We start from the raw sequence: 16,495 nt of genomic DNA on the forward strand, positions 1-16,495 counted from the left end.
CTTCTATAAGAGCAACCGCAGTACCAGAGTCCAGGCCCCCGACAGCGGTCCTGCGGCGCTCCCGGGTAAACCTAAAAAACCTAACCCTGGGGCCGCTCAGCGCTCGTGGTGGTCCCGCCCCCGCTGGCCACGCCCCCGATGGCCACGCCCCCCGCTGGTCCCGGCCCCGCGGGGCCCTCGCAGGACCCGAATTGGCCTTTCTGCTCACGTGAGGTTCGCATCACGTGATTCCGCTGTCCAATCGCAGCGCGCGCTCCGCTTCGCCAGTGGCAGGCGCGGCGGGCTCGCGGAGAGGCGGCGGTGGGCACCATGGCCACGGGCACCACGGCAGCCTACCCCGACGCCCCCGCGGAATTCCCGCCGCACCTCCAGGCCGGTGCCATGCGGCGCCGCTTCTGGGGCGTGATCAACTGCCTGTGCGCTGGCGCGTTCGGGGCCCTGGCCGCCGCCTCCGCCAAGCTGGCCTTCGGCAGCGAGGTGGATCCCGGGGCGCTGCGGCGGCGGGCGGCGGGCGTGTGGGCCGAGCGCAGGAGGGGCGCCGCGGGGCCCGCGGGGCTTCGGGGGTGGGCGGGGCTTGGGGCACAGTTAGCTGCCTCACCCCAGCCAGTCTCTTTGGCTTGGTTCGCAGCCGGGCGCTGCCATTACTTGGTGCGGGAGAGCAGCCCTCGATGCAGTGAAGTGTAGGCGCCCAGTGTAGGCGGTAAGAGACGTCAGGAACTGAGGCCTCTTCCCTTTCCGGGGAGAGCTGGTTCCCTCGGGGAAGACGCACACCTCCTGCATTTACTATTCCCCGTTCATTTTAAGCCCCTGTACCTGAACGTTTCTCTTCACGTGAGTCTTAATGTGAGAAGCCCATCTCTTTACTCCGTAATTAACGAGTGTTTTGACCGGTTTATCCTTTGCCTGGAAATTTGAGAGTTTGGGAAACGCTCTGGGCATTTCCCTGATGCTGAGAATGCCTCAGCTACCTCCCCATATCGGCTAATGTGTAGCTCTTTGCATCTGAAACCCAGGGTTAGGCCCTGCCCTGGTCGGGGGACAGGCTGATTCTTTAGGTTTAAGCCTATTTAGGCTAATCCAGTGGGAGCTGCCATGCTGGAGGTAGGTATCCTGTTGGATGTTAATTCTTGGAGGAAATGGTCCAAAGTAGGATGAGTGCCTATGAGACTTGAGGTCTTCTGGTCTTTAGCTGTGTACCGGGTCTTCATAACCCTATATATAAGCAGCCTGCCACTGGCACATACAGTGCTTATGTGCAAATTATATGAAGACATCCCTTAAGACACCCGTTCGGCTGCTGGAAAACTCTTATGAGAAATAAGAGTATGATGTTTAGATGGGCACAACCCCCAGAGGAAGCAGCTTTGTCCGCTGGTACTGGACACCTGTCAAGGGGGGCTGCATGCCCTTTGTGTAGGAGACCTCTCAAGATTCTTCTGTCAAGGCGCTCTCCTTTGAGGGAGGGGAGGAGGGAGCGAGGGAACTGTGCACGTTCTCCAAAAGAAGCTGGGATCACCAGATAGTGTCAGGTGGTTTCCCCTAGGCAGGGTTGGGTCTTGGTTAAGGCCTGGGTTTGAATCCTGCCAGCTCCCACCAGCTGTGGCGCTTTAGGCAAGTTACTGCATGCCTCAGGTTACTTATCTGTAAGACGAAGTTAAGGAATAAATGAGAATGCACTTAAAACAGTACAGGGCCTGGCACAGAGTAAAAGCTCAGGAATGCCCAGTGGGACAAGCCAGAGCGGTGGAGCCAGGAAGTGAGGACTCTGCCCCTGGTTTACTCACACTACAACCAAATAACAACAACTTGGCCCTCGGGACAGAGCTTCCGGCACTATTCAGTGCGGGACCAATGAAGGACTGGTGTGAAGTAGAAAATACTGCTGATGGCCTGGCATCACGTGGCCAGCAAGATGGCCAAAGAAGTGTTATCTCTGAATTTGTTCCAGCTGTAAAATGGGTGCGTTGCCCACCGAGGGTTAAGGGAAGGCCTGACAGGAAAGCTCTGAGGGCCCCCCGCCCCCAGGCTGATGGGATCTCAGTAGGGGCCCGGCTGCTAGTAACCCTGGCCTTGGGTGTCCTGTGAGGGGCTTTGCTGGCTGGTTGCAGTGCCCAGGCTAGTCATGGCCACAGCGACATCTTCTCCTGCAGGCGAACGTGGGCTGCTGCGCCTTAGGCATCATTGTGATGGCGGTCACCAATTCTCTGATGTGGACGTTCTTTAGCCGGGGCCTCAGTTTCTCCATGTCTTCAGCCATTGCATCTGTCACGGTGACTTTTTCAAATATCCTCAGCTCGGTGAGTAGCCTGAGGGTACGGGCCCCCTGTCCCATACCTGGGTCCTGGGTGGATTGTCCTTGGGTAACCCTGCTTTCCCAGATGGGAGAGAGGACAGGGACTGTAGCAGAGTTTGGGCTGTGGCTTGACCCCTGGTGGCTGCTCTCCGAAGCTCTCAAACTGAGGAATTCTCAAGGTAGTCGGGAATGAAGTCCAAGGCTGGAGCCCTCATTCAGGTCTCTACACAACCCAGCAGTCTCCCGGGGCCTGTGACCTCTAGCATGAGACGCAGAGGGTCTAGGTTCTTCCCTCTGGTGGCCGAGACCAACCAGGTGGTCTGAGTCCAGTCCGTCCTGCAGTCAAGGGAGGGAGGACGTGGTAGGTTGGCCCAGGTCAGCAGACACCAGGGACCAGCTGCATGCTGGGCCTAGGTGCCAGCCTCTGCTGGTCTTTCTTGTCCCCTTCGCTGGGGTCCAGTGCTGTGAGGAAAGTATGAGGAGTGTGATTTGCTAAAGGTGACAGCTGGGTTTCAAGCCCCAGACTTGCGGCTCCAGATCTTTCCTCCTGCCCTAGGAGGGCGCTCAGCTGCAGGAGGGGAGGTCGGGCGTCCCGGCCTCACTGTCGTCTCTGCCCGGCAGGCCTTCCTGGGCTTCGTGTTGTACGGAGAGTGCCAGGCGGTCCTGTGGTGGGGTGGCATGCTGCTCATCCTCTGCGGACTGACCCTGACCCACAGGACTCTCCCACCAGTCGGGAAGGCCCATCCCCTCAAGCAGCAGTAGCATCGTGTGGCGGGGTGGACGTGCCGGAAGGACACATCCCAGGGCGCTCTGGGGGTGCAGGCAGACGCTGCCCATGGAAGCGGGCCTCTGACGAGCAGCTTGCGGGGCCAGCCCCAGCTTCTGTGAGGGGAGGCACGTGCTCGGCAGTGTTCTGCCTGAAGCCACCTCGTGACATCTGCACGCTCACCCTCCCGGGCCCACCCAGTGAGCCTCGGCCCCGGGGGCCACTCGGCTTCATGTGTGGACTGAAGCAAGCTGTAATTGTAGTCCTTCGGCCTGACAGGCCAGTTGTGCAACATGGAAATCAGCGACGGGGCGGCCTCCCGAGGACGTCGCGCTGACGAGTCAGGCTCTGTGTACGGCAGGAATTGGTAAACTGGAGTGACGCTGATTTTGTAAGTTAAAACTACAAAATAAGTATGAAGTAATAAGTGTGGAATCCTGATTCTTTCCTACAGTTTTTTTTTCCTTACCTAATTTTTTGGAGTAAAAGGGAGCAGCCAGGGGAGCTGCAGTTCCTGCCCCCGTCCCCTGCCCTAGGCCTGGGGTCCTGCTGCTCTGTGGCCTGCTGAGCCCAAGTGCAAGGTCCCTTCCTGACGCCACCCTGGCCGGCGCTCTTCAGAGTCAGGAGGGACTGTCCATTCTCTTGGGGCTCACGGAGAAAAGCTTGACCCCACTTTGGGGACTAGTGTTATTTTACTTATTAGGAAAGAAAACTGGCCCAGAGGTCGCTCCTACCCCGTCTTCTCACTTGGGGCCTCTCCTGTCTTTGATTTTCTTTCCCGGATTCTCGTAACTTATCTGTGTCTCAGACCATGTGGACGTGGTTCAGAGTCGGTGTGCTTGCTGCCTGCACGGTCTCCCCGTGCAGAGCTTCCAGTGTGACCTCGCCCCCTCGGCTGGCCCCTGAATGTCTGAATGCTTCAGACATTCTCTGCTTGGAAAGGGACATGGGCGCTGGCGGTACAAGGGTCATGTCCAGGCCGGCTCCTCCTCTCTCTGCAGGGGGTGCCTCCATTGCCCCCCTCATTCTTCATGGCACAATTTTCTAAAACTCCCACAGCTCCTACTGATAGGGACCTGGCCTCAGCCCACCTCTCCCCGATTTCTCTCACGCTGCCTCCTTGATACCCCAAGGACTGAGCTCCAGGACTCCACAGTGTCTAGAAGTCAGGGCGATGTGGAGGAACCAGCGAGACAAGCAAGCAGAGACAGCGGCGAGCTGGGGGGATGGCCAGGCAAGTGTGGCGTCCAGAAGCATCTGCAGCAAAAGGAGTGACCACCCAGCCTGGTTCCCCTGAGAGTCAGGTAGGGGGAAGCCTGAGACATGGCCATTGGATCAGGAGAGAACTTTGATGGGCAGCTCTGAGAACTGACGAGATTAGGGTCAGGAGGCGAAGGTGGGGCACCCCAGTTGATTCAGAAAAGACGCCTGACAAAATTCACCCTTTTGTGATAAAAACATTCAGCAAACTACAGGGAAACTGTCTTAACATGACAGGCCATCTGAGACAAGCATCAGGCTCGAGGAAACACTGAAAGCTTTCCCCCCAAGGTTGGTGCTGTCCCCACTACTGACTGTCCCGGCCAGAGCGGTTAGGCGTGCAAATAGGAAAGGAAGTAGAACTGTTTTTGTTTGAAGATGACGTCATCTTGTATGTAGAAGATTATCTGAAGGTTCCAGGAGGAGGCTGCCTACTCTTTGTCAGAGGCCACAAGCAGGCCCAGGGGAGGGAGCCCCTTCCTCTGAGCCGGGGTCCGTCGTCATCCTGGGAAGAGGCACCTCCTTGTGCCAAATGAAGCTCTGCTGTTAATTGAAGCCCTTCCTTCTTGTTCTGCCCTCCGGAGACTTGCTCACAGGATCGGCATCTTTAAATTAATCTCTGACAGCTTCGAGATAACCGTGGTCCCTTGGGTCACTCACTTCTTTCTGTGAACAAGCATCTTAAAGCATCTTGTGCTGGGGGTCACGTGGGCACTTGGGGAGCCATCTGTACTTCCCAGGTTGAGACACTCTCCGAGGGGGTTGGGCTTTGTTACGTCGGGGTCCTTTGAGGACACCCAGCCTCTCCCTCAGGCTGTAACCCTACCGCACATCCTCCGGCAGAGGCTTGCGTACGTGCTGGTTGAATGATGGTTATTCTGTCTGTTATTTACGTGACATTCGGGTGGTGAGCTGGACTATAAAGTCAAAACCCCTCAATCTTGGGCGTTCTTGCCCCAAATGCCTACCTTCATGGCACACAGGTGTTTAATAAATGCTTACCGAACAAAAGGTGATTTCTCCTGGGAATGTCACACGGGCGATGACCCAGAGAGGAGGGTGTAGTCACTCCCCGCGTGCAGCCTGCAGCCCGGGTGCCGCTTGTCTCCCATGCTGCAAATGGGAGGACGCTTTCTTTGAGGCGCCCTCAGGTGACTTGAGAAGGAGGACACCGCCCAGGGGTCGGGACTGGACTCCCCTGCTGAAGATGGGAGACTCCGGCCACTGAGGTCAAGCAAAGAACTTTATTCAGAGAAAGGCAAGGTCGGCCCTGGTTTCATTTTGACATCAGCTTCAATGCTGCCAGTTTGAGGCCAGAGTTTGTTATGTCATCAACACTGCCACAAGAGAGAATGCCACGGTCGTCACTGATGTGAGGACGCGAGGCTCGGGTCGATCAGGCTATTACCCGCATGACGCTGGCTGGGGCCCGGCCCGGCCCTCCCAGAGCGGGCCATGGCCTAGGTCGAGCACCAAGGTGGCCTCAGTGAGGACAGAGGGGCCGGGTCCCACTCTGCAAGTAAAATGTCTCCCTGCCAACCAATCTAAGAGCAGAATGGCTTTGGGGCTGGTGGACAACTCTGCTTTCGGACCAAGCTGGCCCCAGGAAAGAGCAGTTTAAAGCTTGCGCAAGGACATTCCTCAGGACCTTGGGGTTTAGTGCACCCTGAGACCGACCTGCTTCCCTTCTCTGACCCCTAACCCTGCCTCTCCGGGGAGCCTGTGCGCCGTCCACCATGCTGACACCCCCAGGGCTGCCCTCGGGGTTAGGACAACGTTCGGGCCCCATGGTCTGAACAGCTCTACCTCGAAGCCGGAGGCAGCTGCTTCCTGCCCTAGCTGGGCTGTCACGGGCTGCAGAGCCGACCTGGGCTGCCTACCTTGTTGTTAATAAATATTAAAGCTGATACGGACCAAGAAAAGAGGCCTACAGTCTGGGCGTGGGAGCCCCTGCCTTCCTGGTTGCTCTGCCAAATTTCTGGTCATTTTTGCCCATGCGAGCTGTTAGACTCCTGCCAGGAGGGAAAGTAAAATTAAGTTCTCATGGGGGAGGCGGGCGGGTCCCGAGGAGCTCTAAATAGGTCCTTCCCCCTGCTCCCTGCTCCGCCTGGGAACGGACAGACCTGTAGCCACCAGGCAGGACAGCTTCGTGCTGTCTGACTCGGGAGAGTCTGGCATCTGTAGGACTAGACGGTAAAACACTAGAAGGCCGCCATGCCTAGGTGCTAGGAAGGTCTGATTCGGGCAGGCGGCAGGGGGACCCCCTTCCCGACTGTTTCCCAATGCCAGTGTCCCACCCTGCGTCCCTGGGTGTCCCTGCCCTGTCCTTCCCTCATGACATCATGGCCTTAGTTCTCAGAAGCCAGAAGGCAGGGCCCCAACCTCCCCAAGAGAAGACAGACGTCACGAGAAACGCCACAGGCACGTTCTTTCCTGCCCTGGCCGCCCGGCTCAGCCCCCTCGGCCGCGTGAGGACGCCCAGGCGGACGCCCCTGGCTGTCCGTCTCCGGGCACAACTCAGACCCAGAGACAGTCTCGTCCTCCTCTGTCGCCCTAGTCCGCCCCCACCCCAGACCTGGCCCGACGTGGGGGGAGGGGGGAGGGGTCACAGAGGGTGGCAGTGGCCTGAGGGGAGCAGCGGGATGCAGGGGAGCGCGTCGTGCCCGTGAGCCCCGGGGCCACGATGCCGGGCTGACGGCGACTCGTCACGTCTGGCCCTCTCCCGCAGCAGCATCACTCATCCGTCACCTCCACAGAGTCCTCGTCCTTAGTGTCCCCTGAGCGCTCCTCTGTCATTTCCGTGTTGTCGGTCTCTGACGTCGATGCCGCCTGCTGCACCCAGTCCCCGTCACTGAGAGGCTTGGGATGCCACGGTCCGGAGAAGGGGTTGAACCAGTTCAGGGAAAAGGTCCCACCAAAGATGTCTTGTACGAACTTCCAGCTGCCCCTGTACTCCCTGGGCTGATGCTTGCGTTTGAGGCGCTCGATGCCCTGGAGGGACAACGGGATAAAGAGGGTCAACGTGGCGCAGCTGCGCCCTCGCGCCCCGCCCCCCCCCCCCCGGCCCCCGTACGGCAGGACACTGCGGCCCAGGGCACGTCCTGCGCTGGGAGGCCCCTCGGAAGGCACGGGCGGGGGGTGGCGTGGAGTGGCGCAGCAAGCAGGGCCTTCGAGGGACTGGGTGGTGCCTCCCCGCCCCCCCCCCCCCAATGGGGGTGAAGAGCTGCCAGCCTCGCTGAGCAGGGCCAGCTGTGCGCTGGGCCACCTGTCCCAAGACCACTAAAAAGGTGACACCTCCCTAAGTGTTCGAAGTCGCTCCCCCCACAGCGGGCCCAGCAGACGTAGCACGATGACCGGGGGAAGGGGAGAGCACGGGAATCAAACGACACGTGCGGCGAGGGAGCAGATGTGGGTGCGGCTCGGACAGCATGCAGCGGGCGGCCGGAGGGAGCACGGGGTCACGGGGGGCGGGGCGAGGGCTGGCGTCAGGCCCGCTCATGCAGCAGACGCACCCTGCGGCCTCTACGCGCTGCCCACTCACCTGCCGCTGGGTGTTGGCTGCGACTCAGCCGCCTGGCCACAGAAAGAGGGTGTTGGGTAAGGGGAGAAGCTTCAGAGTTACAGGCACAGCCGGGCCAGCTCCGCAGGCCCACGGCACCCTCCCGAGGCTTTCGCCCGCCAGCGGGGCCTGGGCGCTCTCCATCTCTTCCAGAAGCCAGGGGAACCCGCGGCGGGTCTGTCAGCCACGGGCCCTGCTCATTCACCCGACTCCCGCCTCAGAACGGCCCCGAGTACCTCCTTCTAGGTTTTCCTTTTCACACAAGATCCTGCATAACTGGTCTCTAATCCTTTCCGTTAAGCAGAAAGAGACACTGAGGCACACACGCGGACTGAGATCTGACCATGCCCTGGGCTACTTCCTCCCACGCCATCGCAGAGATGTAAGTTTCTTGGCTTTTGAAAAACATGTAGGTAAAAGAATCTGATATCAGAGTATCTCCTCATAGGAGACTTATTAATTACAAAGGGTAAAACAGTAACTTTACGGCAGGGAAACTGCAGATGTCACCTTAGCCACGTCAAAGTCAACATCACCAGTAATGAGACGTATCAACATCACGTGCCTTCACATGCAGTGCGTGGAGAGAGCCAGAACGCCTCTCCTGGCCCCAACGCACAGCCTCCCTCGTCTGGAGAAGACACCGGGTGAATGCATGTGGGGCATGTCACAGAGCTCCTGGCCCACTATCTTCGACAGGCTCGAAGTCTAGCGCAAGTGTTTTAGAACCAGACAGAAGGGGTGCTTGCATAATATTATGAACGTACCGAATGGCACTTTAAGGTGGTTAATTTCGTTATATGAATTTCACCTCAATCTAAAAAAAAAAGGCCAAGTTCATAGAAGACAAAGACCGAGGCACCCTCATGGGTTGGAGGAGACTAGGGATGTGACAAATGATGCACTGTGGTGTCCTGGAACAGAAAGGAGTGTTAGTGGGACAACTGGAGAAGTCCGGATGAAGTACATAGATCAATTAATAGCATCGTATCGATGAACTTCCAGGCTTTTACATTTGCGTTATGGTTATGTGACGTTTTTACACTGAAAAGACTGACTAAAGGGCATATGGGAGCTCTTTCCTCTATTTTAACCACTTTTGTCAGTCTGATATTATTTCACAGTCAAAAGTTTTTAAAAATAATCTGAGACAAAGATTTGTGCAATACACTCCTGAACACTGAGTTATAGTAATGAAAAGTTGGAAACAATCGGAATGTCTAATAATGATGACTGTATAAATTATCCTGTAAAGCACGGCACTATACAGTTCTTAAAAATGGTGTTCGGACGTTTTTGCATGACGTTGGAAGATTCTGACAAGGGAAGAAAGCAAAGCTGCACGTGGGGATTTGTGGTTACCTTTGGGGATGGGGCTTTAGATGATTCGTGTTTCTGTGGACTTCCCACACGCTGCACGTTTTCACCAACGCAGAGGTGTTACTTTTACAATTAGACAAAAGAGCTGTTTCAGAAAATGGACCTTGTCGACAGTCTCGAGGGAGCCGCATGTGGTTCATGAGCGCGGGACACCGCTCAGCCTGCGGACTGGCCCCTCACCAGCTGGGCCCTGCTGAGCAGAAGCGGCAATGGCCAGCTGAGGCGACTTGCTTTGGGGATCCTGCATCCTTTCCTGGGTGATCATCCGCAGCGTGTCAAGAGAGGGGTTTTAATCACGATTGCAGGGGAGCTGAGACACATGATGTTTTGAGGGAGACAGTGGGGAAAGGAAGCCTTCAGTGAGGGAGGGTGCACTGGCCGGTGGCTTGTGTCTGTTTCACGGTGAATTCCTTTTCTTCTGTGATGTGGTTCTCAGCTCAGATGTGAATTTACAAGACACGAGAAAAAGCCCCATGGGCATGGAGGTCCCCAGAGGGAAACGAAAGCCCAGGATGTGTGCACATGCCCGCTCCAGGTTCCAACGACTCAGCCACACCACGCCCATCTGGAGGACCCCAGCTACTCTTTCCCTTTGCCCTTCTGGGCCAGTTCTTCACCCAAAGGGCCCATTGGTGTCCAGAAGCCACCGACCGGACAGATGAGAGGTGCAGGACTGCGGGGCACACCAGTGTCTCGGCTCCCCTTCAGACACTTGGGTTTCTCAGCGCTCATTTGCTGGGAGGCCACGGCTTGTGAGGGAAGAGGGGCCGCAGTGGGCACAGCCCCTCAGCACCACCGGGCCCAGCAGCACACAGCGGGCGGCAGGGACCACTTGTGAGGTGAGCCCCCGAGCCCCACGTGGATTCTCGGACTTGAACATGCATCAGACTCATGGCTGGGCTGCCGAAATCCGGGCTGCGGGGCCCCGCCCTCAGAGTGGGGCCTGAGAACGTGCATGTCTAACAAGTTCCCAGGAGCTGCGGATGCTGCTGGTCTGGGTGACGCCCTTCGGATGTACTGCCTCGCTGCGTCACCAGCAGACTCTCGAGCGGGATGCTAGCAAAATCTTCTCTCCACATTTCTTTGGTATTTAAGGGCCCCTTCTTGGCTGGGCCTCCTGACCCCAGGTTGGCCCACCCCTCAGGCTGAGGCACTGTAAGCCTCGAGAGAAACTCAAGACCCATTAGCCTGGCTGGGACAGCCCACCCTGCCTCCCAAGCCCTGGGGCTTCTGTGCGATGTGACCTCACCTGCGTGCTTGATAAACTTTTCCTAAATTGAGCTCACCTGAGAGCTTCCTGCATTGGGAAGGTGGATCCTAACTTTCTAGGCGGCCTCGCCAGAACGAGCAAAAGCTGGTTATTCAAGGTGCCTTACTTTTGGTTCTTCCAGGAAAGAAGTATTACAAAAATGAAATGGTCACGACTGAAAGATTTGGCACATGCATTGCTACCCGAATTCACCCTGCGTGTGTGAAGTCACCAAGCCGATGTAAATCTGCAGATTTGTTTGGACCTAGGGCTTTTGCATGGTCAGCCTGGTTGCTTTGCTATGACTATGAACCTGAAGTTGACAGGTGGGGAGGAGTCCCCTAATCCAGCTCCCATGTCACCTTCCTCTTCATTTTTCACTCGCGCTCTGCAGAGCCCACGTTCTGAAAGGCTATGGCTGCTGGTGGTGCGTTTCCCACGTGTGCGCCACTCAGTGCCGTCGGAACCTGGTGCCGAGGCCCGGAGCTGCGCTGCCTTTGTGTAGAGCAGTGGTCCCCGACCTCTGTGGCACCAGGGACCGGTGCGCCTAAGAGAATCTAACGCCTGGTGACCTGAGGTGGAGCTGAGGCGGGGATGCCACTGGGGAGCGGCCCCAAGTGCAGATGAAGCTTGGTGTGCTCGCCTGCTGTTCACCTCCACTGGCCACGGCCCGGGGGGGCGGGGGCCGCTGGTGTAGAGAGGTGTCCTCTTTCATTAGACGTCCGGGAATCCTGAGGAGCGTTCAGGGGAGGCCCGCTGCTTCCTGTGCCACGCCGGGCTGGAGACCACTCGCTGCACTGCAGACGACAGCCACACGCCTTAGGCATTGTGCTCGCAGTGCGTTTTCCATCTGAATGAAAACGAAGCTGGGATCACTTCCCACAGGGGACCTTGTGGCAAGCCTGTCCTCTGAGGGCAGCACTGCACTCTGGCTTTGAGGAGTGGGGGACATTCATCCTTTCAGCGAAAGGGCTCGTAAAACCCCAGAGGCGGAATCACCGGGGTGATTCGGCAGGAGCCTTCCTCTGGGGGGACAGACGCGGTCGCTCAGGTCTGAATGATGAGCTTCTATCTTTAGGACTCGAAAAAAAAAAAATACATCTTCAGCACTATCTACTGCATTCCTTAGTAATTCCATGGGGGGAAAGAACTCGGGTCACTTTAAAAAAATGCCCTTGAAGATAGGGTGGAGGGCCTCCAAACACTTGGAGCTTTCCCCCGCCTCCCAGGGGGTGGGTCCCAGAGGGCCAGAGCCTGCTAACCGCAGCCCGGACCGCAGCAGACAGCACAGTGGAGCCAAGTCGAAGTTAACGGCAGGGTCGCAGAGCTCTCTGGCCACACGCTGAAGGGATGGCGGAGAGCCCCTCGAAGCACACGCCAGGGCCGTCCGGCGGGCCGGCGGCACCTTCCTCTGGCTGCCCACTGGGCGGGCAGAGGAAAACGGGTCTCACCCCCACAGCCAAGCCTAGACGCAAATGCCGCAGACCCGATGACCTTTTCTGTAGCAGCCGAGGGTCCCCGAGCGCAGGGAAGGCACCCGGGGCGCAGAGCCCGGTGGGCGAGCTTGGTCAAGACGGGGACCGGACGGCCTTTAAGAACAACACAGTGAAAACCGCATTCAAGAGAGGAAGCAACGAACACAAAACACCCAAACTCACGTCGGCTGCAGGGTAAGGCCGAGAGCAGAGCGCGGTCAGAACGGGTTTTGGAAAAATTTTATTGCATTCTGTTTCCATGTGGAAGCACTGACAGGTGAAGAGGCAGCAACGTCCCACTTACTCTTCTGAAAAAAGTCACATGGCTAGGTTCGCGGTCCCCCGGTCCAGGCCTGGGTTAGCACACCTTGTCCCCCACCCCCACCCCAAGCAAAAGCTGAAAAAGAGGTTCGTGGTGATTGCTTAAAAAATCAGATCCACGCGTGGGAGTGCGGATGGGCAGGATTCCGATTTCTGTGGTGTTCGCGTTCGCTGGGCGCTCCCTGTCCCCCCAGCCCGGTCCCCAGGCCCACCTCCTGCAGGACACTCCACGCAGGGGGCGCCCCCAAGCGGAAAAGCTACCCAGCCCCAGCACCGCAGGCTCGGGTGTGCCTGCCCACTCCAGGCCAGGGACCGGGATGGCCGTCTGCCAGCTCCGCAAAGCCAGGGGCCTGGAAGGTCGCCCCTGCACCGCGGTCTGCCTCACGTCGGGACGAGTCTCCCAGGTTAAAACAGACGAGGCGTGGGCACGTGCACATTCAGGGGTCTAACGTCAGAAAGTGAACCCACTTCGGAGATTCACGAAACGAGGAGGAAGGGCTGACAGCGGGGCGGCCCGTCCGGCGCGGGGCCGGCCCAGCAGTGACATTGCCGCGTCTCGTCAGTGACACTGCTGGCTGAATTCCTGCTAGGGGGGCGGGTGGCGCGGGGCCGGTGAGAGCAAGCGGACGGAACAGAGAAGAATGGCGCTCGCCCGACATCACGTGACCTTTCTCTTCTGATTGTGTAAGGCATTTTGGACTGGAAAGACTTCTTTCCTTCAGACTCTCCCAAATAATCCCAGGGAATGTAACTGGTGGTTCAGACCACAAATAAGACCCTTTCACCTCCCCCTCCCCGCCCCCCAGTCATTCCACACACCCCGAGTCCACAAAGTACAAGGCAAGCAACTGATTTCGTGGATTGGGAGGCAAACTGTGTCCAATGCGGGATGAGGTCACTGTGTCAAGGGCCCTGCTCAGGGCTCCCGCCCTGATCCTGCCCCTCTAGGCCACCGGGGTTACGCGTCCATCTTCGGTGAGGTTTTACGTCCCACTGGGGTGCCCGTCACTGCCTCCTGGGCAGTGGGAGGCCACGGGCCCGCCTTAGCTTCCACAGCCAGGGCTCCGGACTGGTCCATCCACGCACCGGCATGGCGTCTTGCTCAGTTAGTAGAAGTGGGCATGGCCCGGACACAGCGCCCTCCACGTTAGTCATGCGAGACAGACAGCAGAGAGGAAACCAGAGGCCAGAGAAGTGATTTTAAAAAGGAAAAAAGAAGAGCAGCTTCGGTCACCAAAAAATAGAAAGGATGATCTTTAAAAAATAAAACATGGGGACTTTTTTTTTCTCTGCAATGCTCAGCCATTTTACTTGAGACATAAAAAAGTTTTAGAGTAGTTGTTTTTGTTTCTCGGTCTAAACATTCGTGAAAACGGGTCGGACGGTAGTGCTGTGATGTGGTTTGTGTCTGAGGGGCCATGCTGGCCAGGGGTCCTTCAGACCACATACTGGTACGGGTCTGCCTTCCCTTGGTCTGGCGTGGCAAAGGGGCTGGCCCAGCCTAGAGAGAAGGGGTGGCCAAAAACGGCTTTCATGTTCATCCATTTTGTTTTTTTAGCCCATCTTCTCTCTTCCTTTTTCAATTGTTCTATTCCCTGAAAACAAGAACAATCATACTTTCAGTCAAGCACTTCACTGCTGTGGGTTTGGGGGAGGGGTGTCCATTAGCTTGAGGCTAACGCAGTCAACGCTTCCTCGTTAAAGCTATAAAGCTAACTACACAATATATCTTTCTTCCCTTTCTCTCATAAAAAGTGTTTTGAAAAAGTCATATTGTTTTGTGGGGTGGGGGTGGGCACATGTTCGCAAGTCCCCCCAGGAAGGGCGGGGAAATGAGCGCAGTCGGCGGGCACCTAAGCCTCTGCGCCTAGCCTGCCCATCCGATGTGCTTGGTCACGTGATGGGGACGTCTACGCAGACTTTGGGGACCTCGCCGGGCTCTGCGGAGGCATTTCTGGCCGGGGGCTGGGCTCTGTGTGGGTGTGCCGTGAAGGCTTCAGCAAGCCTCAGAGCTGGCGATTGTGACTTGGGTTCAGTTCATAGGAAGTCTGAAGTTAGTACGACCACTTTGCAGACAAAAAAAAAAGAAAGAAAAAGGAACAAATCAAATGGCTGCTCGGGCACTGTCAGCTGAGAAGGAGGGACAGCGGGGAGAGACCGCGGTGAGGGCAGAGGTCACCAGATGAGGAAGGAGAAGGAGTTAGTACAGGTTAGAGGGGGCGCACGGACAGACCAGTCAGCCTCGGTCGCGGCCGAGGTCTTCCCAGTGCTCCCACAGGGAGAAGAAGTGTGACCCGAGGCCACCTCAGCAGTTGTCACGGAGCCTGTGCCACTCCCCCTGCCTGTTACGTCTCACGGGAAAAATGGGGGCTGGCGAAGAAAGCCGGTCCCTGCCTTTCCCTTCAGACGGAGCTGGCCGGTGGGCAGGGCCGGCCTGCCACGGCCTCCCGTGAGGTGGGGGACAGGGAGGGGGGCTGCGGGGACAGCGCAGTCGGAGTCTCTGTTCACAGCCTACGGGCCGACTAGGACGGCCGGGGTGAGGGGAAGACATGGGGCCCCCCCGCTTCCCCTGCCCTCCCCCACGACTGCCTTCAGGAACGGCCTGCGAGCTCTCCTGCGGGCTCCCCCCGACCCAGGGCGTGTGGCCGGGCAGCACAGTCACCTCTGGTCCCCACAGGTCTCATGCAGAGAAGCCATGTCACGTATAGTGCTTGGACACACGGCTGGACCTACATCACTGGCGACTATTTCTACAGAAACTCTTTCGCAATGACGTTATTTCTTACAAAACAAGAAGTTGCTGAGAGCCACGCAACTCTAAACCGCCGGGAGTCCCACAGGTGACGACGGCGCCCTGGCAGGCAGAGTGTGCGCCTCTGCAGCCGGACGCGTGACCCGCCGACGCGCCACACCCACGGGGGTCCTTTGCCTCCCTGGGAGCTCCCGTCCAAGGTTGACTACCCAACGGGCCCGAAGCCACCCCAGCCCCTCGGGGTCCTCCACGACTGCTGAGAGCTGCCGCCGCAGGGGGCCCTGGGAAGCCGGGGGTAGCGCCCCGGCGAAGTCACGGCCTCGCGGCTCTGCCCCTTCCCCCCGGCGCCCCTTCCTTGGGCTCCAAAGCCAACAAGGGAAGAAGGGCCCACGCCACGCCATGGACCGGCCACCCCGAGGCTTTTGGACACCTGAGCAAGGTTGGGAGGTGCTGGCAGTGGCCCCAGGGGAGCTCCAGTCCAGCTGGCAGCTTCGAAGCCCCCAGACGAGGAGCTGGGAGGAGGGGGAAGGTGGGGGCAGGGAGAAGGCGACCAACGAGGACCAGAGCTGGGCCAAGCAGAGGCGACTTGGAGGCCAGGTGAGAGCTTGCTACAGCTGATCTGGGCTCTAGGTGGGGCTGTGTCTCCTGACTCTGCCCTCAGGACCTAGTCAAGAAATCGCCTCCTCTGGGACACTGACCCTGCTTGTGCCATCCGGGTTAGGGCACCCTTTGTCCACCACTTTGTCTGCAGGCCTGTGGCCCCGGACGGGAAGGGCGTCCGAGTGCCCAGCAGAGTGCCTGACACCGGGCAGCAGTCACACAGGACCATGCTGGGAGAACTGAAGGACTTGTGGGCAAGGGTGCCCCTCCCCAAGGCTGCGGGGCCCGTTCCGGCTGTGACCTGCCGCGCCAGCCGCATGGCGGGAAGACCTGGGTGTGCACGAAGGCCCAGCATCCCTGCAGGCCGGGGCCTGGCCTGGGGCTCCCAGGTCCGGCCGGCAAGCAGCGCCCCCAGCAACACCTGCCCGGGTCCAGCCCTGGCGCGGAGGTGGGGGCCGGCCACCCGCTTACCGTCTCGTCCGTGCAGATGGAGTGCACCTGGGTCCCGAACATCACCGACGTGAAAATGAAGAAGAGCAGCCCCTCGAAGCACAGCAGGATCAGGAGGATGACCGTGGTGGGCGGCGAGAAGGAGCTGCACTCTGCAAGAGGAGCGCGTGGGGCTCAGGGCTGTGGCCTGCTGCCCGCTGCCCACTGCCCCCCGGGCTGCCACTCCGCCTCCAGCCCTGCTGGACTTGGGGCCTCCTGGGTGCCACACGTCTGGCCTCCAGGCCTCGGCGGGGACCACCCTGCCCCGCACCTGGCTGCCCCTCCCTCACACTTGTCATTCCTTGCTACTGCCTCGTTCCCTGGCCAGCGGGTGATGTCTGTCTCCCAGTG

At 58.5% G+C, this 16,495-nt stretch overlaps 2 protein-coding genes across 14 annotated transcripts in view; one reads left to right on the forward strand and one right to left on the reverse strand.

Annotated features, from left to right (window-relative positions):
- The first annotated feature begins 257 nt into the window (after positions 1-257).
- On the forward strand, positions 258-16,128 carry TMEM42 (transmembrane protein 42). Of its 2 annotated transcripts, XM_036218885.1 has the most exons (4): positions 258-477; positions 2,151-2,297; positions 8,183-8,260; positions 14,981-16,128. In XM_036218885.1, exons 1-4 carry the CDS (start codon positions 310-312, stop codon positions 15,074-15,076), a joined length of 489 nt encoding a protein of 162 aa, XP_036074778.1. In that variant the 5' UTR covers positions 258-309; the 3' UTR covers positions 15,077-16,128. The 2 variants fall into 2 exon arrangements, with proteins under 2 accessions (XP_036074778.1, XP_015996810.2); XM_016141324.2 differs by lacking the exons at positions 8,183-8,260; positions 14,981-16,128 and adding an exon at positions 2,915-5,330 and having other exon boundaries at positions 267-477.
- The window catches only part of ZDHHC3 (zinc finger DHHC-type palmitoyltransferase 3), a 47,164-nt gene continuing 36,217 nt past the window's right edge, over positions 5,549-16,495 (reverse strand). For 8 of the 12 annotated variants that reach the window (XM_016141313.2, XM_016141310.2, XM_036218883.1 and 5 more), the window contains 2 exons: positions 16,127-16,257; positions 5,549-7,310 (listed from right to left, as the gene is read on the reverse strand). In XM_016141313.2, coding sequence (XP_015996799.2) covers positions 7,053-7,310; positions 16,127-16,257 — 389 coding nt within the window. In that variant the 3' untranslated portion in view covers positions 5,549-7,052. Of the gene's footprint in view, positions 7,311-7,860; positions 7,893-12,204; positions 13,899-16,126; positions 16,258-16,495 lie in introns of those variants that run through there. The other 4 variants (XM_016141317.2, XM_016141318.2, XM_036218884.1 and 1 more) reach the window with 3 other exon arrangements.

The sequence above is a fragment of the Rousettus aegyptiacus genome, unplaced genomic scaffold, assembly GCF_014176215.1.
Source record: "Rousettus aegyptiacus isolate mRouAeg1 unplaced genomic scaffold, mRouAeg1.p scaffold_m13_p_4, whole genome shotgun sequence".
Lineage (NCBI taxonomy): Eukaryota > Metazoa > Chordata > Mammalia > Chiroptera > Pteropodidae > Rousettus > Rousettus aegyptiacus.

What these genes read in the sequence shown, in the direction of transcription:
- TMEM42 (XM_036218885.1), top strand. Translation starts at nt 310, where the DNA reads ATGGCCACGGGCACCACGGCAGCCTACCCCGACGCCCCCGCGGAATTC. An exon ending in AGCTGGCCTTCGGCAGCGAG is followed by an intron (nt 478 to 2,150) that starts GTGGATCCCGGG and finishes CTTCTCCTGCAG; the next exon opens with GCGAACGTGGGCTGCTGCGC. An exon ending in TCCCACGCCATCGCAGAGAT is followed by an intron (nt 8,261 to 14,980) that starts GTAAGTTTCTTG and finishes TGGTCCCCACAG; the next exon opens with GTCTCATGCAGAGAAGCCAT.